The 26866-nt window shown below is 53.1% G+C and overlaps 1 protein-coding gene across 1 annotated transcript in view; it reads left to right on the top strand.

The window, feature by feature from the left end:
- LOC140410712 (ectonucleotide pyrophosphatase/phosphodiesterase family member 3-like) overlaps nt 1–26866 on the top strand; it is a 249137-nt gene that overhangs the window by 21688 nt on the left and 200583 nt on the right. Inside the window, exons 2-3 of the mRNA XM_072499153.1 lie at nt 16427–16514; nt 22948–23070. Coding sequence (XP_072355254.1) covers nt 16427–16514; nt 22948–23070 — 211 coding nt within the window. The remainder of the gene's footprint in view (nt 1–16426; nt 16515–22947; nt 23071–26866) is intronic.

Here is a 26866-nt window from a genome sequence, read left to right as displayed (position 1 = left end):
CCTACTCACACCATCACCTGGACCGAGTGCTGGCCCCCTCCCCATGGCACTCACCCATCCTCCGGCCGTGGACATGTCGCGAGCGCTGTGCCCCATCCCCTGGGTGTTCGGACGTTGGCTGCTGTGTGTGTGGTGTTGTCTCTCACAGTGTTCAGGTATACTGTCCAGGCATCACGGTCTGTTTGCCAGACAATGACTCCCACATGCTACACCCATGGGAATACACTTGGGTTGTGTGAAGTGCTCAATTACCACGATTGCCAATTCCCTATTAGCAATAGGCTTCAACTGCACGGCCAGAGGCCTTAGCAGCTGGTGGTGGGTTATGGAGGCAGATGGGCAGGGACAAATGTTGCTCCCGGAATGGGTACACATGATCCAAGGATTGGCATGGAGATGCAGCGAGTGGTTCCCACCGGTTGCCCCACCCCCAGCTCCCCCCCCCACCCCACCCTCCCATGGTGGCACATACCTGGGGAGGGTCCCCCCAACCCAGCCGAGGGTCCCCCACCGAGTACAGGGGCAGCAAGTCCAGCACCCCCCCGGCTCTTTGCCTGCAAGAAAAGATGGATACTCACCTCCTCGGCTCCCCACAGAAGCCCTTCCGTTAGGTTCACATTTTTAAAAAGGAGTACTAATCGGTGCCAGCGTGAGCACTTGCTGGGGAGGCGGCTGAATGACGGAGGCCGGTGGATATGGGGTGACTCCCGTTAATTGTATGGAAATGGGGCTTAAGTGGTGATAATTGGTTTCTTGCCACGCTACAGCGAGATTTCTATTTCGACTACGGGAGCGGGCCAATTGTATCGCAAACTGTTTGGCGCCTGGCGCAGTTCCTGTTTTTAGCCTCTCCCGCTATTCACCGGCCTCGTTACGCTTGAGCGCGAGTGTAAAGAGACCGGAAGATCGTGCCCTCAGGATGTTTGACCTAATACTGGGTTGAGCCATTTTTCAAGCATCCCTGAAGGCCACAGGTTTTAGACCCATTTATAAGTAAATTCGAGACCCTATTTTAGGTCTGCCCTAATTGGAGTCTGAGGAGTAAACTTGCCCCAACCCTCCTGTTGAGCATGTCCTGTAGCAAGACAGGAGCTTTTATTGTCATCTCAATGGCTGTATGAGGAGTTTAGGAGCATGCATGCCTTTGGCAGCTCCTGAGCCCTCTCCAGTATGTAATTAACAAGCAGGATGTCCTACAGCTGAAGAAACATTGAGAACATGAAGTGGCTGCTGATGCATGATCAATTGCACAAAGACTAAAGTTGGGTACAGCTGTTGCTTTATTACAGTCAGATGCGAGGCCTCCTGCTGCAGCTGGCGAAATGGCAGGGCACTGGAGGTCATGCATATTTATACAGTTCTCCCTGGGCGGAGCCAGCCGGCAGGAGCTACCGGCGAACCTGTAGTGCAGGTCCTACCTTACATCTCCTATTACAGTGGTTCACCACATTCACCTCCTGTTAAAAATGAGTCCGGCGGGGGCGACGTGAAACTATATACAAATAGTGCAATTATGTACAGTGGTAGGGAAAGAAAAGTCCATGTTGACGGTCCGGAGTCCGTCAAAGGTTCAGCCGGTCCGGTGCTTTGGTGCTTCGTTGGGAGCGGCGTAACGGTGGCGGCGAAGTCAGTGCTGGCGGTGGTGGAGGTGGCCCCCATGGCGGTGGTGGCGGTTCTGGTGCTGGCCAGTCAACGGGGAACTCCGGGAGCGTGCAGAAGTCCTCTTCATCCTCTTGTGTGGAAAAGGGGACGGGGGGGTGGTCTGATGGGGTCAATATTGGCGGCGCAGTGGGAGCTGGGGGGGGGGGGTGCATTGGTGGGGGGGTGTGTTGGGGTGGAACCTGACGGTGCCAGGTCCCTGAGTGAGACAGTATCTTGGCGGCCGTCGGGGAACTCAACGTAGGCATATTGAGGGTTGGCGTGGAGCAGGTGAACCCTGTCCACCAAGGGGTCCACCTTGTGGAGTCAGACGTGCCTACGGAGAAGGACCGGTCCTGGAGCAGCGAGCCAAGTCAGGAGCGACTTACCGGATGTGGACTTCCTGGGGAAGGTAAAAACATGTTCATGGGGTGTGTTAATAGTGGCGGTGCACAATAGTGACCGGATGGAATGCAGAGCGTCAGGGAGGACCTCCTGCCAGCGAGAGGCTGGGAGATTCCTGGACCGTAGGGCCAGCTGGACGGCCCTCCAAACCGTCCAATTCTCCCGCTCTACATGCCCGTTTCCCCGGGGGTTGTAGCTGGTCATCCTGCTAGAGGCTATACCCCTGCTGAGCAGGAACTGACGCAGCTCATCGCTCATGAATGAGGATCCCCTGTCACTGTGGATGTAGGCGGGGAAACTGAACAGAGCGAAGATGGTGCTGAGGGCCTTGATGACGGTGGCAGACGTAATATCATGGCATGGGATGGCGAAGGGGAATCTGGAGTACTCATCGACCACACTGAGAATATACGTGGTACGTTCGGTGGAGGGGAGGGGCCCTTTGAAATCCACGCTGAGGCGTTCAAAGGGGCGGGAAGCCTTCACCAGGCGCGCACGGTCTGGCCGGTAGAAGTGCGGCTTGCACTCCGCACAGACCTGGCAGTCCCTGGTGACTGTCCTTACTTCCTTGACGGAGTAGGGCAGATTGCGAGCTTTGACCAGATGGTACAATCGAGTGACCCCCGGGTGACAAAGGCTGTCGTGTAGGGCCCGGAGTTGGTCCACCTGTGTGCTGGCACATGTACCTCGGGAGAGGGTGTCTGGAGGCTCGTTGAGTTTACCGGGGCGATACAAGACCTCGTAATTATAGGTGGAGAGCTCGATTCTCCACCGCAAGATTTTATCAATTTTGATCTTGCCCCGCTGTGTGTTATTGAACATGAAGGCTACCGACCGTTGGTCCGTAAGTGAATCTCTTACCGGCCAGGCAATGCCTCCAATGCCGCACAGCTTCAACGATAGCTTGAGCCTCCTTCTCAACGGATGAGTGTCGAATTTCAGAGGCATGGAGGGTGCGGGAAAAGAATGCCACGGGTCTGCCTGCCTGGTTTAGAGTGGCGGCAAGGGCGACGTCTGAAGCGTCGCTTTCTACTTGGAAAGGCAGTGACTCGTCCACTGCGCGCATCCCGGCCTTGGCGATGTCTGCTCTGATGCGTGCGAAAGCATGTTGTGTCTCGGCCGCAAGGGGGAATTGGGTGGACTGAATGAGTGGGCGGGCCTTGTCCGCATAGTTTGGGACCCACCGAGCGTAGTAGGAAAAGAACCCCAGGCAGCGTTTGAGGGCCTTGGGACAGTGGGGGAGGGGAAGTTCCATGAGGGGGCGCATGCGGTCTGGGTCGGGCCCGAGAAGTCCGTTTTGGACTATATAGTCGAGAATGGATAACCAGGTCGTGCTGAACACACACTTCTCTTTGTTGTAGGTCAGGTTGAGAAGAGTGGCAGTGCGGAGGAATTTATCGAGGTTGACATCGTGGTCCTGCTGGTCATGACTGCAGATGGTGACATTATCTAAGTACGGAAAGGTGGCTCGCAAACCGTACTGGTCGACCATTCGGTCCATCTCTCTTTGGAAGACCGAGACCCCATTTGTGACACCGAAAGGGACCCTAAGGAAGTGGTAGAAGTGACCGTCCGCCTCAAAGGCAGTGTATGGCCGGTCCGACTTCCGGATGGGGAGCTGGTGGTAGGCGGATTTCAGGTCAATTGTTGCGAAGACCCGGTACTGCGCAATCTGATTGACCATATCAGATATGTGTGGGAGGGGGTACGCGTCGAGCTGCGTGTACCGATTGATGGTCTGGCTGTAGTCCACAACCATCCTGTGTTTCTCCCCAGTTTTAACCACTGCCACTTGGGCTCTCCAGGGACTGTTGCTGGCCTCGATAATACCCTCCTTAAGCAGCCGCTGGACTTCGGACCTGATGAAGGTCTTGTCCTGGGTGCTGTACTGTCTGCTCCTAGTGGCAACGGGCTTGCAATTCGCAGTGAGGTTTGCAAAAAGGGAGGGGGATCGACTTTGAGGGTCGCGAGGCTGCAAACGGTAAGGGGGGTAAGGGCCCGCCGAATTTGAGGGTGAGGCTCTGGGAGGTTGCACTGGAAGTCCAGGCCCAACAGGAGTGCAGCGCAGAGATTAGGAAGGACATAGAGGCGGAAGTTACTAAATTTTATTGTCATCTCAATGGCTGTATGAGGAGTTTAGGAGCATAGCTGCTACACATTCAATACATATGTCCCATCCGCTGCTGTGTCCTGCAACCTAAACGCCTGTCTGACATCCCTGTGCACCTGTACACTTACACAGCCTGATAGGAAGATAAGGATATGTCATGGTATTTAGATCAGCATATCATGGTGCAATGAAACACACACTGATGGACATGCAGTAGGACCAACCAGCATACATATAACATCGCAGCCAATCACCAGTGAGAGCACACGCACTATAAAAACAGGGGACACTACAGTTCCCGCTCATTCCAGCAGCAGCCAGCTCAGAGCACCGAGCTCAGAGCCTGCCACTCAGACATTCACCATGTGCTGAGTGCCTCACCCAAATAGCAATAAGACAGGGTCCACAGATTAGCTGGTAATGCATGTACCCAAGTTAGCAGTGTGCTGTTACAGTTGAGTAGTTAATAAAATTAAGTTACACCCTCTCCAGCCGTGTTGGATTGTTTGTACATCAGAACACCCAACACGACATGATACCAGAAGTGGACACAAGCCAGCGCCTGTGAGACCTACCTGCAACGTATCAGCAATCCGTCGTCCTGCACCATGGAGAACATCAACCCGCCGCCGCCGCTCCAAATCTCTGGCAATCCCGGGGTCAATTGGAAACTGTTCAAGCAGCGCTTCCAACTCTTCCTCGAGGCCACAGATAGGGAGAATGCATCGGACTCCAGGACGATTGCCCTTCATCTCTCCACGGCGGGGCAACACGCCATCCACATCTTTAACTCCCTTACATTTACGGACTGCGAGGACAAAACCAAATACAAGACGGTGCTCCTGAAGTTCGACGAACACTTCAGCGTTGAAGTAAACGAGAGCTTCGAGAGGTACCTGTTCCAGCAGTGCCTGCAAGGTAAGGACGAACCTTTCCAGTCTTACTTAACACACCTCCGCATCCTCGTGCAGTCCTGCGGCTATGGGACCACCTCTGACTCTATGAGTTTTCGGAGTCATGTCGGACACCCTGCGCCAGCAGCTCCTTCGGGTCAAGCAACTCACCCTGGCGACTGCCGTCGAGACCTGCGTCCTCCATGAGAACGCCACCAGCCGGTACTCACACATCCAGGCGGTCAAAACGGCACGGCACGGGCCCCACGAGGCGGAGCGGGTCCAGATGATCGAGTATCTCCCGGGCCGCACGCTTTCCGAGGCCTCTTGCGCTTGTATGCGCCAAAAGAGGGGACGCTGATGCAGAGGAACGCGATGCGCAGGCGCGCACTACGCAAGACCACACCGCGCATGCGCGGTGGCGCAACGAACGCATTGACGTCACGACGTGCGGCAACTGTGGCTCCGCCCATTTAAAGTGGCAATGTCCTGCCAAAGCGCGACAATGCCTACGCTGTGGCAGGTTGGGCCACTATGCTGCCTGCTGTCGAGCAGCTCACCCTGCCAACACGTACCCGGTTTACCAGCCTCGCAGAAACGTTCGGGCAATTCAACCCACGTTCACCGAGTCCGATCCCGACGTCACACAGACCAGTGCCACTGAGGACAGGGAGCCCTTCCGCGTTGCTGTCATCAACAAGAACAAGCTGTCCCCGAGTCGAATGCACCAGCCGCTGTCAGTGCACAGCATTGATCCGGACGACGAGTGGTATGCCACCCTGACGGTCAACTGATCCCAGATCAGATTCCGCCTGGACACTGGTGCCTCTACCAATCTCCTCGCATGGTCAGCATTCCAGACCCTGAAGGTTAAACCATCTATTCTGCCATCCAACTGTCAACTCGTTGACTATAATGGCAACGTCATCCCCGCCACGGGGTCGTGCCAGCTCGAAGTGACACAGAACTCACGTAAAGCCACACTACCATTCGAAATCGTGGGCTCCTCAAAGGACTCTCTGCTGGGCACACAGGCGTGCAAAATCCTCCACCTCGTTCGGCGTGTACACTCTCTCTCTCCAGAAGGCAGCACGGTAGCATAGTGGTTAGCGCAATTGCTTCACAGCTCCAGGATCCCAAGTTCAATTCCCGGCTGGGTCACTGTCTGTGTGGAGTCTGCACGTTCTCCCCGTGTGTGCGTGGGTTTCCTCTGGGTGCTCCGGTTTCCTCCCACAGTCCAAAGATGTGCGGGTTAGGTGGATTGGCCATGCTAAATTGCCCTTAGTGTCCAAAATTGCCCTTAGTGTCCAAAATTGCCCTTAGTGTCCAAAAATTGCCCTTAGTGTTGGGTGGGGTTACTCGGTTATGGGGATACGGTGGTGTGGGCTTGGGTAGGGTGCTCTTTCCAAGAGCCGGTGCAGACTCGATGGGCCGAATGGCCTCCTTCTGCACTGTAAATTCTATGAAATCTAAGGCATGTCTGATTTTCCAGATGCAGACTTTAGGGCGCAGCTCAACTCAATCCTCACGCACAACCAGGATGTTTTTGAGGACATGGGCACACTGCCCTACATGTACAAAATCCGGCTTAAACAGGATGCCACCCCGGTAGTTCACGCACCCCTCAAGGACCACCTCAAGCAGCAGCTGCAGGACCTTCAGGACCAAGGAGTGCTTTCCCGGGTAACGGAGCCGACTCCATAGGTCAGCTCCATGGTGTGCGTCAAGAAGCCTTCCGGCGAGATCCGGATCTGTATAGACCCGAAAGACTTAAATCGCAACATAATGAGGGAACACTACCCCATACCCAAACGTGAGGAGATCACGTGTGAGATGGCTCGGGCAAAAATATTCACCAAGATTGATGCCTCAAAGGGCTTCTGGCAGATTCAATTGGATCAGTCCAGCAGGAAGCTGTGCACTTTCAACACTCCATTTGGCAGATACTGCTACAGTAGGATGCCATTTGGCATCATATCGGCCTCTGAAGTGTTCCATCGCATCATGGAACAGATGATGGAGGGCATCGAAGGGGTGCGCATCTATGTAGACGACATCATTATTTGGTCCACCACACCGCAGGAGCACATCAGTCGCCTCCAGAGTCTTTAAACGGGTACAGGACCAGGGCCTGCGTCTTAACCGAGCCAAATGCTCTTTTGGACAAACCGAGCTGAAGTTCCTGGGGGACCACATCTTCCAGTTGGGGGTGCGGCCGGATGCCGACAAGGTGGCAGCCATCACGGCCATGCAGAAGCCCACAGACAAGAAGGTGGTGCTATGCTTTCTCGGAATGGTCAACTTCCTGGGGAAGTTCATCCCCAACCTTGCTTCCCACACTACAGCTCTCTGGCACCTTGTCAGCAAGGTAACTGAATTCCAGTGGCTTCCCACCCGCCAGCGTGAATGGGACGAGCTCAAGGTCAAGCTTACCACCGCCCCGGTATTGGCGTTTTTCGATCCTGCAAGGGAGACGAAAATCACGACTGACGCCAGCAAGTCCGGCATTGGGGCGGTCCTCCTGCAACGAGATGACACCTCATCATGGGCCCCAGACGCCTATGCGTCACGGGCCATGACCCCCACAGAGCAACGCTATGCGCAGATTGAAAAGGAGTGCCTAGGCCTGTTGACTGGCGTTGACAAGTTCCATGACTATGTGTATGGCCTTCCCCAGTTCACCGTGGAGACTGACCATCGCCCGCTGGTTGGCCTTATTCAAAAGGACCTCAATGATATGACCCCTCGCCTCCAGCACATTCTGCTCAAATCCCGGAGGTACAACTTTCAACTTGTCTACACCCCGGGTAAGGACCTCATCATAGCAGACGCTCTGTCCAGGGCAGTCAACACGCCGTCCGACCCCGAGGGGTTCGTTTGCCAAGTCGACGCACATCTATCCTTCACTTCTGCCAATCTGCCGGCCACTGATGCACGCCTGGCCCACATTCGACCTGAGACTGCGGCCGACCCCCTTCTGCAACGTGTGATGCGCCACATGACGGACGGGTGGCTCAAGAGACAATGCCCACAGCTTTACAACGTTCGGGACGACTTGGCAGTCGTTGATGGGTCCTCCTGAAGCTGGGCCGCATCGTGATCCCACACAGCACGCACCGGCTTGTTTTAGAACAACTGCATGGGCAGCATGGTAGCATTGTGGATAGCACAATTGCTTCACAGCTCCAGGGTCGCAGGTTCGATTCCGGCTTGGGTCACTGTCTGTGCGGAGTCTGCACATCCTCCCCGTGTGTGCGTGGGTTTCCTCCGGGTGCTCCGGTTTCCTCCCACAGTCCAAAGATGTGCAGGTTAGGTGGATTGGCCATGATAAATTGCCCTTAGTGTCCAAAATTGCCCTTAGTGTTGGGTGGGGTTACTGGGTTATGGGGATAGGGTGTAGGTGTTGACATTGGGTAGGGTGCTCTTTCCAAGAGCTGGTGCAGACTCGATGGGCCGAATGGCCTCCTTCTGCACTGTAAATTCTATGCACGAAGGCCATCTCGGCATTGAGAAGTGCCGGCGGAGGGCCCGAGAGGCTGTGTACTGGCCGGGAATAAGTGAGGACATTGCTAACACTGTGCTCAATTGCCCCACCTGTCAGCGGTTCCAGCCGGCACAACCCCGTGAGACCCTTCAGCCCCATGAGTTGGTCACGTCCCCCTGGTCGAAGGTGGGCGTGGACCTGTTCCATGTGTTCGGCAGGGACTACATCATCATCATCGACTACCTTTCCAGCTATCCAAAGGTCATACGCCTGCACAACACCACGTCATCGGCTGTCATCCAGGACTGCAAAGAGACCTTTGCTCGCCACGGCATCCCGCTCACCGTGATGTCAGACAATGGCCCCTGCTTTGCGAGTCAGGAATGGTCTTCCTTCGCCAGCTCATACAACTTCACACACATGACGTCCAGTCCTCTGCATCCTCAGTCGAATGGCAAAGCAGAAAAGGGCGTCCATATCGTTAAAAGACTCCTCTGCAAGGCTGCTGATGCAGGATCTGACTTCTGCCTCGCCTTGCTGTCCTATTGCTCGGCCCCACTGTCCACGGGCCTATCGCCGGCCCAGCTGCTTATGGGTCGCACCCTCACTGTGCCATCCATTCACGTCCCAGACCTCGACCATGCTCCGGTACTTCGGCGGATGCAGCAACAGCATGAGCAACAAAAGGCGACACATGATGCTCGGGCGACTGATCTTCCTGCCCTGGCACCTGGAGACAATGTCCGCATACACCTTCCGGAGAGCGGCTGGTCGGCAACCGCTGAGGTTCTCCGACAGATAGCTCCCCGCTCGTTCCTGGTTCGTCTGCCTGATGGCTCCATTCGCCGCGGCAATCGGCGTGCCCTTCGTCTGGTTCCGCGCTCGCTATGTGATCCTGCAGCGGTGCCACACCCTCCTGTTGTCCCTGCAATGGACTTTGTTAACCTTCTGGACACCCTGCATCCTCCTCACTCGACCGTGGCCCGGTCCATTCCTCAGCCGGTGGATCCTGACCCACCCTTGAGGCGGTCACCCCGAACTCGTCGCCCACCTGAAAGACTTAATTTATGAACCTTTTCATATTGGACACACTGACTTGTTCTGACATACTGTTTCAGACTGTTTGCCATACTGTTTATGATTTTGATTTTTTGCCGTACTGTTTAAGATTTGTTACTGTTTGTTAATGACATTGGTTTTGTTCTTGTTGTAACATAGTTAGTTTCTGCACCTGGCACCTTCCTGTGTATATAGTATAGCCACATGTACATATTGTTGCAAATATTGCACACACATGATTAGATGCTCTCACCACACTTCTTTATTTATTATCATGTAGGCACATATTCTTTGCGAAAAGGGGGATGACATGATATTTAGATCAGCATATCATGGTGCAATCACACACACACTGATGGACATGCAGTAGGACCAATCAACACACACATAACATCACAGCCAATCACCAGTGAGAGCACACGTACTATAAAAACAGGGGACACTACAGTTCCCGCTCATTCCAGCACAGCCAGCTCAGTGCACCGAGCTCAGAGCCTGCCACTCAGACATTCACCATGTGCTGAGTGCCTCACCCAGATAGTAATAGGACATGGTCCACAGATTAGCTGGTATTGCACGTACCCAAGTTAAGTAGTTGATAAAATTGAGTTACACCCTCTCCAGCCGTGTTGGATCGTTTGTACAGCAGAACACCCAACCTGACAGGATATAAGAGCATGATTAGCCATTCAGATGGGCTTATGAGTGTGTGTTTGCAGTGGGTAGACTGTGCCACTTACCCTGGCATAGTTCATCCTGTTTAATGCACTACTGGGCAGTTCTCCTGTGGGCCCCATGGATGCTAACATCCACTGCAACATCCATCCAAGCTGCCATGTTCAGACACCAGTGTCTCCTGCAGCTTTCTCCGAGCAACAGTACCTCCCGCCTTTCCTAGAAGGCCTGGAGGAGAACTTGCTGGGAGGCTTCGCTGAACTGTGGGGCCACACATTGGGCAGAATTTAATTAGATGGAAACAACGTCCCATAGCGAGCGTGTTTAGCTGCGTGTTTCCTGATACTCGTAGCGCAGAGAAACACAACACTATGAAATGGCACCTGGGTTAGATAGGGGGCCTAAGCGGGGAATGCGCGGCCGAGGCACGTTTTGTGCACTGAGGAGCACCGCTCGCTGGAACTGCTCAGTGTGGCGAGCGATCAGGACACCATTTTTAAATGGCATCCCGATCTCTGGAGCCCCTGAAGCGATCCCCAAGCCCCAACTACTATAAGGCCGTAAGATATAGGAACAGAATTAGGCCATTCAGCCCATCAGGTTTGCTCTACCATTCGATCATGGCTAATATCCCATTCTCCTGCCTTCTCCCATAACCCCGAATCCCCTTTTAATCAAGAACACCAGATTTGTGCTTGAGGTACCGACTGGGCTATGGACCAAGAGCTGGCAGGTGGAATCAGACAGAATAGTTCTTTCTTAGAACATAAGAACTAGGAGCAGGAGTAGTCAATCTTGTCATGTTTGCTGGATCAACATATTCAAGTGCCTAACTTTGTAACAAAAAGACAACCAGCTGGAATCTCTGCCGGTGGGATCCTCCTCTTCGCTGGCATCGCATTGACGCCTTGTGGATTTCCCGGTGGTGTGGAATGCTTACAATGGGAAACCCTATTAGCTGGTTGCCAGGACGGAGGATCCTGCTGCTGGCGGGAGGTGCCGCACCAGAGAGTGGGTACGGTGGGACGGAGAATCCCGCCCAACATCTTGACATTGCAGTTGTGGTTCGAAGCATTAAATCTTTAGGCTGTGTTTAAAAATAATACAATCTGCAAATATACATCAATCTAATATCTTCATCTACTAGATAATGTGTAGTCAAATTTTATAAGAACATTTATTATTTATAAGACACTTTTAACATAGAGAAATATTCCAATATGCTAGACGTGGCTAAATGTAGAAGAAAAATAAATAAAGCATCCATCTAGCATTTGAATTTGGAATGTGTTTTTAAGATGTCTTGATGAAATGAAAGATCTTTGATTATAACCAATTTTAGCCGATGGTTTTCCTTCACAGATGCATGGATAAACTGGGCACCGAGGCTAACACTGCTAGGGTGGCACATCCGGCCTGATCGCTAGCGCACACAAAATACCAGCTTGGCACCTTGGCAGTGTCAGGCTGGCAGCCACTCAGTCATCCTACCTGCTCCTCCCCACAATTCAGAAATGCTGACCTGCCCAGATTGTTGGATGTGGTTGAGACAAGATGGATTGCCCTATTCTCCCGAGGTGCTCAGAGGGTCAGCCACAGCGCACCCAGTGCCACCCAGGAGGAAGGGGCAGCGCTGTCAACTCGGGGACCATCGGCAGGAGGATGTTCACCCAGGGCCGTAAGAAGGTCAAAGACCTCTTCTGGGCTGCAAGGGTGGGTTGGCACCGGCCCCACAAGCCACCTCCGTTTCCCCCCCCACCCCGGAGGGCCATGCGCATGGCACCACCCCCCGCCCAGCACCATACCGCACCCATCCATCCATGTCCAGCAGTGCTGCCCAAGCCAAACCCCCATCACCCCCATCCTCCGTCACACTCCCCCCTCCCCCCTTCCATGGTGAACGAAGCAGGTGGCTCACAATGCCCCCTCTGTGACCCCGCAGGAGTAGTTGGCTCACAGCAGACGAGAGGAGGCCCAGAAGGGCGGTGGGGTGCCGGACATCAGAGTGCTCACACCCGATAAGGAATTATCCTCGGAGTTTGCGGGCAGATTAGTCACCAGCGTAGAGGTTGGTGTATTGAGCGGACATGAGGATCCACTGGCCGCCACCCAGATGAACTGTCATACATGAGTTGTTAGTGCCATATGGATGAGCCATCCCTCCCGCCGACCACATGTCTATTATCCGGCAGGATCTCCATCCAATGCGCCAGCCCAGCTGGGGTGGTCCTCCCCCCAACCTCTCATGACAACACCTTGGAGGGGAGCTCCGAGGAGACCACCGGATTAGTGGTACAGCTGTCATCCTCACCCTCCACCAGCACAGAGACATACACCTCAGTAGGCGACAGTAGCGGCCAGCCTTCTGGGGCACTTCACAGTTGCTGATGTGCATCAGGTGGAGGCAGGAATGCCCAGGTGAGACAGCAGTCGGAGGTCTGCTGGATCCCAGGACCCAGCTGGGTTGCAGTCAGATGTGGAGCCTCTGGACCAGGTTTACCCAGAGCTGATGCAGTCCATCGGATGTGGCCGTGAATTCAGAGGGGGATGTCAGTGAGACTTCAGCAGGCCGATTGGAGGAGCCCCAGAGACTGCGGTGCAGAAGATTGTGCCAGCAACACGTGGCACCGAGGCCAACACTGCTCGGGTGGCACCCACAGTGGAGAGCCTGGTACCCAACATCAGCAGCATAAGTGAAGGTGTCCAAGGCGCGGCTCAGTCAGTGACAACCATGGCTGAGCATCTCGACAGTATGTCCGACTCGCTGGTGACGTGCCCCAGACCCAGGTGGGTCTCTCTGAGGCACTGCAGAGCATGTTCCTGTCATAGGTGGGCTTTGTTGGGGCACTCTAGAGAATGTCCCAGTTAATGAGGAGCATTGCCGAGGATGTCGACACTGTGCTGCAGACATTGGGGAGCTACCAGGGCTAGCAAAGCCAGATGACTCAGGGGCATCCGGGGCTTAATCCAGCTTCCCCTCCATCCCGAGGTGACCCCTAGGGCTCCAACCCCTATAGAGTGGCGACGGTGGCCATCAGCTCCCCCGGATTCCACCCCCCTGACAACAGCACCTCTCGGAGTCAGCCTCCGAAACAGGGTGGCATGGCAAGGCATGTGCCGCCGGCAAGTGGGCCGGGGTCCAAAGAGGACAACCGCCAGAGGCATCAAAAGCCACGGGACTTCGTAAGCAGCAGGCTGCCTCCACCTCTGATGTGCATCCTGGGGACACTTCTAGACGCAACAATAGAGCATGGAGGACTAAGCAGGTCGAGGATCACTGAGAAGGCACTTCGCGGGGAGGGGGGGAATCGAAGGTGGGGTGGAGGTAGTTGAGGGGGAAATGTGGGTGGGTGGGGGGGTGGGGAAGGGGTGATGGGGGCGACACCATTAGGGGCTAGGGGCTCTTGGGGACACATATGTACAGCATTAGAAAACACTGTAACCAGGATATATGATGCCTCTGGCACTTTCTTCCACAACACGGGCGGACCACCAATTCCCTACCCCAGCCCCTCGGGCATGGTGGTCCTGGATTTTGTCCTTCGTACTGGCGTCATTACCCAGGTCATCAGTGGGTACCCCTTATCCTCCAAGAGCCAACCGGCCATTCTGGGGTGGTCCTCGATGAGGCCGGGGATGTCCGACTGCCCCAGGATGTAGCTGTCATGCACACTCCCTGGGAGGTGTGCACAAATGTGCCTGATCTTCTTGTGGGAGTCACACACGAGCTGGACGTTCAGGGAGTGGAACCCCTTCCTGTTGATGCAGGTTACTCTCAGATGGCCCGGAGAGTGCAAGGTGACATGTGTGCCACCTATTACCCCTGGACCTGGGGCATCCCATCAATGACGGAGAAACCAGCTGCCCGGGCATCCTGATGGGCTTGGTCCATGTCAAAGTTTATATAATTTGCTGCCCGGGCAAACAGGGAATCCGTGACCTCACGAATGCGGTTATGAGCTGCAGCTTGTGAGATGCCGTACAAGTCCCCCCCTCGAGCCCTGGAATGATCCTGAGGAGTTGAAGTTCAGGGCTATGGTGACATTGATGGCCACCGGGAGCAGGTATCCTCCTCCTCCGTGTGGTGCCAAGTCTGCAAGGACATGGCAAAGTTGCCGCAACATCACCTTGTTGAAGCGGAGCCTCCTGCGACATATGTCCGTCATCTGTTCGAAAGACCAGCGATGCTTGTACATTTTGGGCCGTTGCTGTCCACCCTCTCTCGATCCTCCGTGGCCTGATGGCGGCTAGTCCTCAAGGTATGGGGCGGGGCTTCGCACAGGAGCCGCCACTTTGAGTCACTTTCCATGCTGCTGCCACTGCCTTTTCCGGCGTCTGGCCGCCTGGCCTGCCAGCAGCACCGTGAAGGCAGCCTCCGTGGGCTTGAAGATATCATCCATCCCGTGTAATATCTGTAAGGAATTGGAGAAGGTGAGAGACTGGCGACCAGCTGTGACTTCCACCCTGGGACCCTCCATTCCCCCATTGCCCCCACGCCTCCCAAATCCCATGCCATCCGACATGTCCTTCCCACGTACCGCCATGCTGCGCGCGGGCCCCTGGTCACTTAACTCCAGACCCTGTACCCCAGACACCGGTAGGTAATGTTACCTGGACCAGGTGCTAGTCGCCTCCTCGGCATAAGCACCCACCCATTAGCCACGGAAATGTTCCCGGTGCTGGGGCCCAGCCACTGGGTGTTCAGAGGTTGGCTACTCCATCCGTGATGTTGCCTCCCGCAGTGTTCAGGCACAGTCTCCAGGCACCCCGATCTGTTTGGGAAGCTAGGCAATAACTCCCACATGCTACATGGTACGCCTACCCACGGGCATCCACTTGCGAGGTGTGAAGTGCTCACTTAACTACAATTGCCAATTTCCTACTAGCAATAGCCTTCAGCCATGTGGCCAGAGGCCTCCATGCAGTGGGTCAGACAGGTAGGGGCTGGGGCTGCCTCCATTATGGGTACACACGTTCCAAAGGGTGGCACGGCAGACCTTTGGGCGCTGAGACATCATCCCCAGCCCAGAGACGACCCTCCCGCACCATGGTGGCCTATCCTCCCCCACCTAGGGTTGCCCCCCAAGGGGGTCCCCTCACCCTGCACTGCTCCTGCCAGCCTGCCATGCCACCCAGGCACCTTGGAAGTGTCAGGGTGATAGTACCTAGGTGCCCATGTGGCACTGCCAAGGAGAGCCAAAGTGCTACCCTGCCCTGTCCTTGACCATCCAGGGGTCTCCAATGGCCTGGGAGATCCCCCTCCAGGTGCCGTTATGCCTGGTCCAAATTTGTGTGGATCAGTATTAAACATCGCCATGCAACGTCTCCCAGGCATGGGCGTTCGTTCCCAGGCCTCGGGAGAATCGGGTGCTGACATAGTTAAATGAGCCATTAGGCTCATTTATTTAAGTATATTTGGACCTTGCCCAGCTAGGACAAGATCTAGTTTGTGACATCTCTCGAGATCTCGTTAGAGCTCACAAGGTCATCAGAGAATTTACAGTGCAGAAGTAGGCCATTCGGCCCATCAAGTCTGCACCGGCGCCTGGAAAGAGACCCTACTTAAGCCCACACCTCCACCCCATCCACGTGACCCAGTAACCCCAGCCAACATTTTTGGACACTAAGGAAATTTAGCATGGCCGATCCACCTAACCTGCACATCTTTGGACTGTGAGAGAAAACCGGAGGACCGAGAGGAAGCCCACGCAGGCACGGAGAGAACGTGCAAACTCCGCACAGACAGTGACCCAAGCCAGAAATCGAACTGGCACCCTGGTGCTGTGAAGCAACTGTGCTAACCACTGTGCTACCGTCCTGCCCATTGTTCCGAGTGTCCCAAATCACGTGGGGGATTTAATGGCCTTGTTACGTCACCGGGCCGGGCACGACGAGGCCATTCAATCGCACCCTCAGGCAAAACAAATTAATTTACATTACCTGATTTCAGAAGAGGACTGTACATGTACCACACCTACTTCATATCATTCATTTTAAAGATTTCTGGCAAGGGTATCTTCAGTGACATAAGACAATTTCATCTTTGAACCTAGGATTGCAGTGTGCTGAATTCAGAAGTGTTATGGCATAATTATGATACTTCATCATTATTATCTTGTGTTATCTTGTTGAGCTAATGTGGTGACAACATTTTCTTGGCAGGTGCTGCTTATTTGTTTAATTGTCATATCTCTTGGACTTGGACTTGGACTGGGTCTGAAACATCAACCATCTCCTGTTGAAAAAACATGTGAGTTTAGTTTACTAGTTCTTTACACAACTCATTAAATCTTTTTGGTGGGGTCACTGCTTATGCAACCGCAATTGCTCAAAACTTCTCAAATGAAGCAGTTCTGGCACTCAATTACTGCAAAGAAAGCTAAAATGGACATTAGACCTCTTATTAACATATACAAGGGAGTTAATGCTGCAGTTCCCTGGGAGTGGAGTACAATTACTCATGTCCTTTGGTACCTCGCCTGGAAGGCCATATTCATTTATTATCATCGACAATAATTGCCAATAAGGGCCAACCCTCTGGTTGTAAACAGGCCAAGCATCATATCCAACATCCACACTTCCAACAGTAAGAACTGGATCGCAAGAGAATACTTTTATCCAGTAATAACTGGATAGCAGTCAGGAGCAAAAATCTTGACCAATGTCCCCATATGTAACCTGTTGTGATATGATGTATGGCCCTTTAAGAATTTGTATCTTAAATTCCTGTCAATCACTGTCACCTCAGCAGAATTTGATGTATTAACCCCAGAACTTTAACTCAGTCTATAGCAGTAGATGGTAGGAGTCAGACAAACATACTTAGCCTTTTGGTTAACATTATTTGTATGAGACATCTGGTGGCGCCCTCGCGGAAGCAGGTCGCGGGTCGGATCGCTCCCGCCTGCGATGGGCAAACAGACCTTTTAAACGGACTTTTGCGGGACCTGGCGACCTGGTTAGGTTGAGGGGACGATAGGGAAGAGGCTTCCCCCCCCCCAGGGTATGAGCAGCTGGACCAGGAGTGGTCGAGTGGAGCGGCAGGGCTCAAAGCGGGAGCAGTGGGGATCCCAGGCCAGGCGGCGAAACATGGCGGACGGCAGGGACCAGGGAGCGGAGGCTCACTGGCCAAGGGAGCAGCAGATGGAGTTTTTCAAGAACTGCTTCGCCGAATTGAAGAGCGACACGTTGGACCCGATGAGGGCGGTAATGGACCAAATGGTCGAAACGCAGGCGGTCCAGGAGAAGGCGCTCAGGGAGGTCAAGGTGAAGATCTCCAGCCAGGCGGACACGGTAACGGAGCTGGAACACGAGGTGGAGGAGCTGAACGCCTGCCAGAGGAGGATGCAGGAGCAGCTTGAAGAGCTGGGGAACAGAGCCAGGAGGCAGAACATGAGGATCGTTGGCCTCCCCGAGGGCTGCGAGGGATCGGATGTGGGTGCATAGGTGATGGGTATGCTCGAGGCGCTGATGGGGCCGGAGACCTTCCCCCGACCCCTGGAGTTGGATGGGGCGCATAGAGCCCCCGCAAGGAGGCCCAGGACGGGCGACCGACCGAGGGACTTGGTGGTCCGCTTCCAGCGGCTGGCTGACAGGGAACGTGTGCTGCAATGGGCCAAGGCGGAGAGAATCAGCAGATGGGAGAATTGTGAGGTGCGCATCTACCAGGACTTGGGAACGGAGCTGGCCAAGAGAATGTGCAGGATTCATCAAGGTAAAGGCAGTCCTCTACAAAAAGGAGGTGAGGTTTGGAATGCTGTATCCTGCGAAGCTTTGGGTTACGTTTGAGGCACTCCATCACTACTTTGAGACACCAGAACAGGTTTGGACATTTATTAAAGAAAAGAAGCTGGACTTGAACTAACGGGCACTTAGTTTTTTCAGTTCTGTACAGTGGCAGTGGTCTGTTAACCTAACTTGCTCTGACTAGGTGTGGACTTTTATTGAAAGAAGAAGCTGGACTTGAACTAAAGGACTCTGGGCTCTCAGAGCTTTTGTGTGGCGGCGGTTTGTTAAATTATCCTGTACTGTAATGTTCTATCCAAGATTGTTTTCAGCCGGGACAGAGAGCGGGGGCTGGAGGGTGCATTGTGTAGGGTGTTTTTGGGGGATAGCATCGAAGTGGGGAGGGGGGGGTAGAGAGAGGGGCCCTGCAAAGGGGGCCCTGCGCTTGGTACATTTTGGCAGGAGATCGGGGCCTCTGATGGGGGGATGGGCTAGGGGCTGATTAAGGGACTTGAAAGGGCACGGGGAGATACAATCAGGTTAATGGGTCCTTGGAGTGTGGGGGGAGGCCCCGAGCACTCGGGTGGGAGACTGACAGGCACCAAGGGCAGGGGTCAGCGTAGCTAGCGTAGGTCAGGGGGCCCTAGAGTATGAGGAGGGGCGGGCTAGGGCCAAGCGCGGGGCTGGCCTGGAAGGTCAGGCCTCGGGGGGCAGGGGAGGTTGGGGGGGGGGAAGCCGGGAAGGAGAAGGAGAGCAGAGAAGACTTAAGCGGGCAAGGGGGGGGGGTGTCTAGGGATTCCCCCCGAGGGAGAAAGTCGCTTGCAGACTCTCAGGGAACAGCGCAGGAAACCGACAGCAGCAGCACCCGAGGGGTGGGGGGGGGGGGGTGGGGGTTTAGAGCCACGTTAGTTTCGTTGAACACGTGTGGCATGGGCAAACAGAGCTGACAGGGGAAGTGCTTTATTAACATGTTTATTCTTTCCCACTGTTCGTTTTCACTATGTTAAGGCTCTTTGCATAGGGCCTTTTTTCTCTCTGGAAATGTTACAAATTTGTTTTAAATAAAAATTTCCAAAAAAAACAACATTATTTGTGTGTAAGCTTATCTTGAACTAAAGATGGGTCCGTTGTTGTTTCACCAATCCTTGTCATGTGATTGGTACATTTACATCTGAGAGAAAAACACACATATGTACCACAGGGTAATTCAGCCAGTTACTGTCATCCTATCTGAGATTGGGACTTCTTGGGCGAGATTCTCCGACCCCCCGCCGGGTCGGAGAATCGCCGGGGGCTGGCGTGAATCCCACCCCCGCCGGTTGCCAAAGTCTCCGGCACCGGATATTCGGCCGGGGCGGGAATCGCGCCACGCCGGTTGGCGGGCCCCCCCGCTCGATTCTCCGTCCCGGATGGGCCGAAGTCCCGCCGCTAACATGCCTGTCCCGCCGGCGTAAATTAAACCACCTACCTTACCGGCGGGACAAGGTGGCGCGGGTGGGCTCCGGGGTCCTGGGGGGGGGGGGGCGCGGGGCGATCTGGCCCCGGGGGGTGCCCCCATGGTGGCCTGGCCCGCATTCGGGGCCCACCAATCCGCGGGCGGGCCTGTGCCGTGGGTGCACTCTTTCCCTTCCGCCTCCGCCACGGTCTCCACCATGGCGGAGGCTGAAGAGACTCCCTCCAATGCGCATGCGCGGGAATGCCGTCAGTGGCCGCTAACGCTCCCGCGCATGCGTCGCCCGGAGATGTTATTTCCGCACCAGCTGGCGGGGCAGCAAAGGCCTTTTCCGCCAGCTGGCGGGGCGGAAATTCGTTCGGCGCCGACCTAGCCCCTTAAGGTTGGGGCTCGGCCTCCAAAGATGCGGAGCATTCCACACCTTTGGGGCGGCGCGATGCCCGACTGATTTGCGCCGTTTTGGGCGCCAGTCGGCGGACATCGCGCCGTTTCCGGAGAATGTCGCCCCACATCATTGAATTGACTGATGAGTTAAATTTGTTTGATTTAGTATCATTTGCACCATTTTTTTATTATTATCTCTTATCTGTACCTTTTTCCCCCCGAGTCAAACAATTGGCAAGCAGCGGGATCCTGGGGTCGCACTTTACCAACAGCAGCATGCACCCACCCCCGCCTTCCCCAGAATTAACAGCCCAATCAGAGGGCTGGAGGCTCAGCATCCTGGCTAATGGTGAGGAAGAGGGTATTATTCCAGCGGAGGTGACTTTGGCATGGGGTGACCATTGCTGTCAGTGGCCCCTTACATCGCGCTCATCATGGAGGACCATCTTCCTCTCCATCCCCCCACCCCCAATGGATCATCTGGCGGCAAGGGGTGGGAGGGGGAGTGTAAAATTGAATGGAACTCCCCTGAGAACCTGCCAGCCTAAATCCCGACATAATTTCACGATTAGGCATGCAGCTTCGGCCAGGAACCTCACCCATTCACCTATTAAGACACTTAATTGACTTCTTAATGGCCAGTTAAAAGCCTCATCCCGCCCAGCCTTACTTTTTAGGCTGGCAGGAACGGTTGTTGGTCGGATGGCAAAGTGACATTAAACCTTTTCATCATTTTGGCGGGAAGGGGAGGCCTTACTCAGAAGGCCGCCGTGAATTGTGGCCTATTCCCCCTCCCGCTGGGACATTGGAGCTCTATTGACCCCCTCCCCCCAGCCTGGCCAACTCCCAACACCGCAATTGTCCCCCTCATGACCTCCTGCCGGGTGTTCCCTACTCTCCCACCCCTGGGAAGTAACTTTTCAAAGGTCCCGGGACTTTGTCTCAGGCAGAGTGCTTGCAGTACCGCTCCTGGTCACTTCAGCGCTGTGCCTGGCCAGTCAGATTAGCCGACAGCTCTCAAGGGTTGACTTCCTTCCAAGGACAGATAGTAGTCCCACCCAATATGAATCAACGCTCAAGTGGGTGATAAATGGCAGTGGGAGTTTGAAACAATTAATTAATCATTTGTGGGTGTCATTGGCTAGCCCAGCATTTATTGTCCACCCCTAATTGCCCTTGAGAATGTGTTGGTAAGGTGCCTACTTGAACCGCTGTAGTTCCTGAGGTGTAGGTACACCCACAGTGCTGTTAGGGAGGGAGTTTTAGATTTTTGACCCAGCGACAGTGGAAGAACGGCAATATATTCCCATCAGGATGGTGAGTGACCTGGAGGGGAAGTTCCAGATGGGGCTGTACCCAGGTATCTGCTGCCCTTGTCCTTCTAGATGGTAGTGGTTGTAGGTTTGGAAGGTGCTCTCTAAGGAGCTATGGTGAGTTCCAGCAGTGGATCTTATAGATGGTACACATGGCTGCCACTGTGGTGCAGGGAGTGAAGTTTTGTGGATGAGGTACAAATCAAGCAGGCTGCTTTGTCCGGGATGGTGTCGAGCTTCTTGAGTGTTGTTGGAGCTGCACTCACCCAGAGAAGTGGAGAGTACTATATCACACTTCTGTAGATAGTGGACAGGCTTTGGGTAGTCAGGATATGAGTTACTCGCCGCAAAATCCCTAGCCCTTGACTTTCTCTTGTAGCTACAATATTAATGTGGCTAGACCAGTTCAGTTTCTGGTCAATGGTAACCCCCAGAATATTTATAGTGAGGAATTCAGTAATGGTAAATGTCATTAAATGTCAGGGGGAGATGGTGAGATCCTCTCTTGTCCTTCGCCACTTGGCAGCCCAAGCCTGGATATTGTGCAGGTCATGTTGCCTTTGGACATGGACTGTTTCATTATCTGAAGAGTAGCAAATCATGCTGAACATTGTGCAATTATCAGCGAACATCTCCACATCTGAACTTATGATGGAAGGAAGGGCATTGTTGAAACAGCTGAACACAATGGTTGACCGAAGGACACTCCCCTGAGGAACTCTTGCAGTGATGTCTTGGAACTGAGATGACTGACTCCAACAACCACATCCATCTTCCTTTGTGCTCAGTGTGAGTCCAACCAGGTGGAGATTTTTCTCTCTGATTCGCACTGGCTTCAATTTTGTCAGGGCTCCGTGATGCCATAATCGGTCAAATACTGCCTTGATGTCAAGGGCAGACAGTCTCACCTCATCATTGGGCTGAACATGTAAACATCAGAATTCCAGCCCTGAACCTGTCCAAAACCATGGGTTGGAATCTCCGCACCCGAAGCCGAAATCCTGGCCTGCTTCGGGGCGGAGAATCCATTTCCCCGCACGGAATCAGGACCGGCGCCAGTTCCCCGATTCTGCGGGCCCCGAAATGCGGCGTTCTCTCCGAGTACACCGCGCAGCCCAGAACCTACCTGCGTCTATTGTTGGAAGCCCGCTCTGCCATTCTCCGCCCTGGACAGGCCAAAGTCACAATGGTGTGGATCTAATGTGGTCCAGCTGGTCGGAAAACTAGCGAGGCAACTGCGGACACAGTCCGCGGCCGTCCTGGTGGGAGAGCAGGGTGGCCTTATATGCGGCCAGGCAATGTTTGGGCGGGCAGTCAGGGTCGGGCGCGTGGCCAATCGGGGGGTTTATTTTCAGGATCCAGCTTCGCGGTCCGAGTCCGCCATGGAGCACGTCGCATGCGTGGCCTCCGACCCGGAAGTGCAGGGGCCCGTATCTGCAGCAAAAGCTGCTAGATCTACGCCGGGTCCCTGCTAGCCCCCTGCCGGGCTAGGAATATGTGGCCCTTTCATGCCAGTTTTTCTGGCGTGAAAGTCCACAGTTCTGACACTGGTGTGGGGACATAGTCCCAGTAACGGAGAATCCAGCCTTACATTTTCACTTTCCAGAAAGGATCATTGAAGCAAACAGCAGTGGGGGAAGAAGGGTTTCTGTAATGTTTCTGGACCAACACAAGATGAACATACACTTACCAACTGAACAATTAGTGATTCACTTTTCAGCCTTTGTGTAAATGTCGATCTGACAAGCTCAAATTCAGTTGAAAATTAACTTGCTTCTTGACAAATAATGACCAATTAATATTTCCAGCTAGCTGCAGAAACCGATGCTATGCACCCCTTTCTGAGGAAGTCAGGAATTGTCGTTGTGACGTCCTCTGTAAGGAAACCGCCAGCTGTTGCGTGGATTTTACGGAAGTCTGTCTTCAACCAGGTACGCATCAGAAAAATAAATTCCACAAATATTTCAGATATCATTTTTCCAAACCTGCTTTCTCTTTCCTCCATTTTCCTCAATCATTACTCCTATTGGGGGGGTTTAAACTAATGCAGCAGGGGCATGGGAACCTGGATTGTAGTTTTAGGGTAAGGGAGAATGAGAGTATAGAGGTCAGGAGCCCAGATTTGACGTCGCAGGAGGGGGCCAGTGTTCAGGTAGGTGGTTTGAAGTGTGTCTACTTCAATGCCAGGAGTATACGAAATAAGGTAGGGGAATTGGCAGCATGGGTTGGTACCTGGGACTTCGATGTTGTGGCCATTTCGGAGACATGGATAGAGCAGGGACAGGAATGGATGTTGCAGGTTCCGGGGTTTAAGTGTTTTAGTAAGCTCAGAGAAGGAGGCAAAAGAGGGGGAGGTGTGGCGCTGCTAGTCAAGAGCAGTATTACGGTGGCGGAGAGGATGCTAGATGGGGACTCATCTTCCGAGGTAGTATGGGCTGAGGTTAGAAACAGGAAAGGAGAGGTCACCCTGTTGGGAGTTTTCTATAGGCCTCCAAATAGTTCTAGGGATGTAGAGGAAAGGATGGCGAGGATGATCCTGGATAAGAGCGAAAGTAATAGGGTAGTTATTATGGGAGACTTTAACTTTCCAAATATTGACTGGAAAAGATATAGTTCGAGTACATTAGATGGGTCGTTTTTTGTACAGTGTGTGCAGGAGGGTTTCCTGACACAGTTTGTTGACAGGCCAACAAGAGGCGAGGCCACATTGGATTTGGTTTTGGGTAATGAACCAGGCCAGGTGTTGGATTTGGAGGTAGGTGAGCACTTTGGGGACAGTGACCACAATTCGGTGACGTTTACGTTAAGGATGGAAAGGGATAAGTATACACCGCAGGGCAAGAGTTATAGCTGGGGGAAGGGAAATTATGATGCCATTAGACGTGACTTGGGGGGGATAAGGTGGAGAAGTAGGCTGCAAGTTTTGGACACACTGGATAAGTGGAGCTTGTTCAAGGATCAGCTACTGCGTGTTCTTGATAAGTATGTACCGGTCAGGCAGGGAGGAAGGTGCCGAGTGAGGGAACCGTGGTTTACCAAAGAAGTGGAATCTCTTGTTAAGAGGAAGAAGGAGGCCTATGTGAAGATGAGGTGTGAAGTTTCAGTTGGGGCGATGGATAGTTACAAGGTAGCGAGGAAGGATCTAAAGAGAGAGCTAAGACGAGCAAGGAGGGGACATGAGAAGTATTTGGCAGGAAGGATCAAGGAAAACCCAAAAGCTTTCTATAGGTATGTCAGGAATAAGCGAATGACTAGGGACAGAGTAGGACCAGTCAAGGACAGGGATGGGAAGTTGTGTGTAGAGTCTGAAGAGATAGGCGAGATACTAAATGAATATTTTTCGTCAGTATTCACTCAGGAAAAAGATAATGTTATGGAGGAGAATTCTGAGCTCCAGGTAAATAGATTAGATGGCATTGAGGTATGTAGGGAAGAGGTGTTGGCAATTCTGGACAGGCTGAAAATAGATAAGTCCCCGGGACCTGATGGGATTTATCCTAGGATTCTCTGGGAGGCCAGGGAAGAGATTGCTGGACCATTGGCTTTGATTTTTATGTCATCATTGGATACAGGAATAGTGCCAGAGGACTGGAGGATAGCAAATGTGGTCCCTTTGTTCAAAAAGGGGAGCAGAGACAACCCCGGCAACTATAGACCGGTGAGCCTCACGTCTGTAGTGGGTAAAGTCTTGGAGGGGATTATAAGAGACAAGATTTATAATCATCTAGATAGGAATAATATGATCAGGGATAGTCAGCATGGCTTTGTGAGGGGTAGGTCATGCCTCACAAACCTTATCGAGTTCTTTGAGAAGGTGACTGAACAGGTAGACGAGGGTAGAGCAGTTGATGTGGTGTATATGGATTTCAGCAAAGCGTTTGATAAGGTTCCCCACGGTAGGCTATTGCAGAAAATACGGAGGCTGGGGATTGAGGGTGATTTAGAGATGTGGATCAGAAATTGGCTAGCTGAAAGAAGACAGAGGGTGGTGGTTGATGGGAAATGTTCAGAATGGAGTTCTGTCACAAGTGGAGTACCACAAGGATCTGTTCTGGGGCCGTTGCTGTTTGTCATTTTTATCAATGACCTAGAGGAAGGCGCAGAAGGGTGGGTGAGTAAATTTGCAGACGATACTAAAGTCGGTGGTGTTGTCGATAGTGTGGAAGGAAGTAGCAGGTTACAGAGGGATATAGATAAGCTGCAGTGCTGGGCTGAGAGATGGCAAATGGAGTTTAATGTAGAGAAGTGTGAGGTGATTCACTTTGGAAGGAAAAACAGGAATGTGGAATATTTGGCTAATGGAAAAGTTCTTGAAAGTGTGGATGAGCAGAGGGATCTAGGTGTCCATGTACATAGATCCCTGAAAGTTGCCACCCAGGTTGATAGGGTGGTGAAGAAGGCCTATGGAGTGTTGGCCTTTATTGGTAGAGGGATTGAGTTCCGGAGTCAGGAGGTCATGTTGCAGCTGTACAGAACTCTGGTACGGCCGCATTTGGAGTATTGCGTACAGTTCTGGTCACCGCATTATAGGAAGGACGTGAAGGCTTTGGAACGGGTGCAGAGGAGATTTACCAGGATGTTGCTTGGTATGGAGGGAAAATCTTATGAGGAAAGGCTGATGGACTTGAGGTTGTTTTCGTTAGAGAGAAGGTTAAGAGGAGACTTAATAGAGGCATACAAAATGATCAGAGGGTTAGATAGGGTGGACAGTGAGAGCCTTCTCCCGCGGATGGAAATGGCTAGCACGAGGGGACATAGCCTTAAACTGAGGGGTAATAGATATAGGACAGAGGTCAGGGGTAGGTTCTTTACGCAAAGAGTAGTGAGGCCGTGGAATGCCCTACCTGCTACAGTAGTGAACTCGCCAACATTGAGGGCATTTAAAAGTTTATTGGATAAACATATGGATGATAATGGTATAGTGTAGGTTAGATGGCTTTTGTTTTGGTGCAACATCGTGGGCCGAAGGGCCTGTACTGCGCTGTATCGTTCTATGTTCTATGTTCTATGAAAACAATTTGGATTTTGGGAGGTGGGAAACATGTTTTGAAGTTTCTGCTCTTTCATGTAACTATTTCTGAACAATAGTTTGAGGTATATTTTGTTTTGTTGAAGGAAAATTATTTTAGAAAGTAACCCAATGATGATTTAGAACTATAGGGCTGGATCGTAACTCCCAAAAATGGGTAGGTTGTTGTTGGGCCAGAGATAAAATTCAAAAAAGTTGACTCAGGAACCCAACCCACCTGAAACCCACCCACTTCGCATTTTAACGGAGTGGGATGAAGGGCAGGTAGGTAATTAGCTCATGGAAAATGGGTCAGTCATTCCCTTTAACATTAATTAACTCACGCTGGCTGGATTTTCCAGAGCCAGACAAACTTAGCACCTGAACGAAGGCAGGAGGACCTGGTTCTATGTGGTAAGTACCTCTTACAAAGCAGTTTATGGGACAGGAAGAGCCGGAGTGCTTCTGCTAGGCCAGCCAAGCACCCCTGTAATACCACCCTCCTTTGACCATGATCTCTCTGCTCCTCTCTCTCCTAACTACCATCTGTTCCCCCTAACCACAGTTGGACATCCAATCCCACCGTACCCAACAGCCCTCTGCCCAACATCTGCTGCTCCAAATATCATTACCGTACCCCACCCTGTGATTGGGAAAGCAGGGGTGAAATTCTCCCCCAACGGCGCGATGTCCGCCGACTGGCGCCAGAAACGGCGCCA

This window comes from Scyliorhinus torazame, chromosome 4, assembly GCF_047496885.1.
Source record: "Scyliorhinus torazame isolate Kashiwa2021f chromosome 4, sScyTor2.1, whole genome shotgun sequence".
Taxonomy (NCBI): Eukaryota; Metazoa; Chordata; class Chondrichthyes; order Carcharhiniformes; family Scyliorhinidae; genus Scyliorhinus; species Scyliorhinus torazame.
This window is presented reverse-complemented; position numbering and strand designations above follow the sequence as displayed.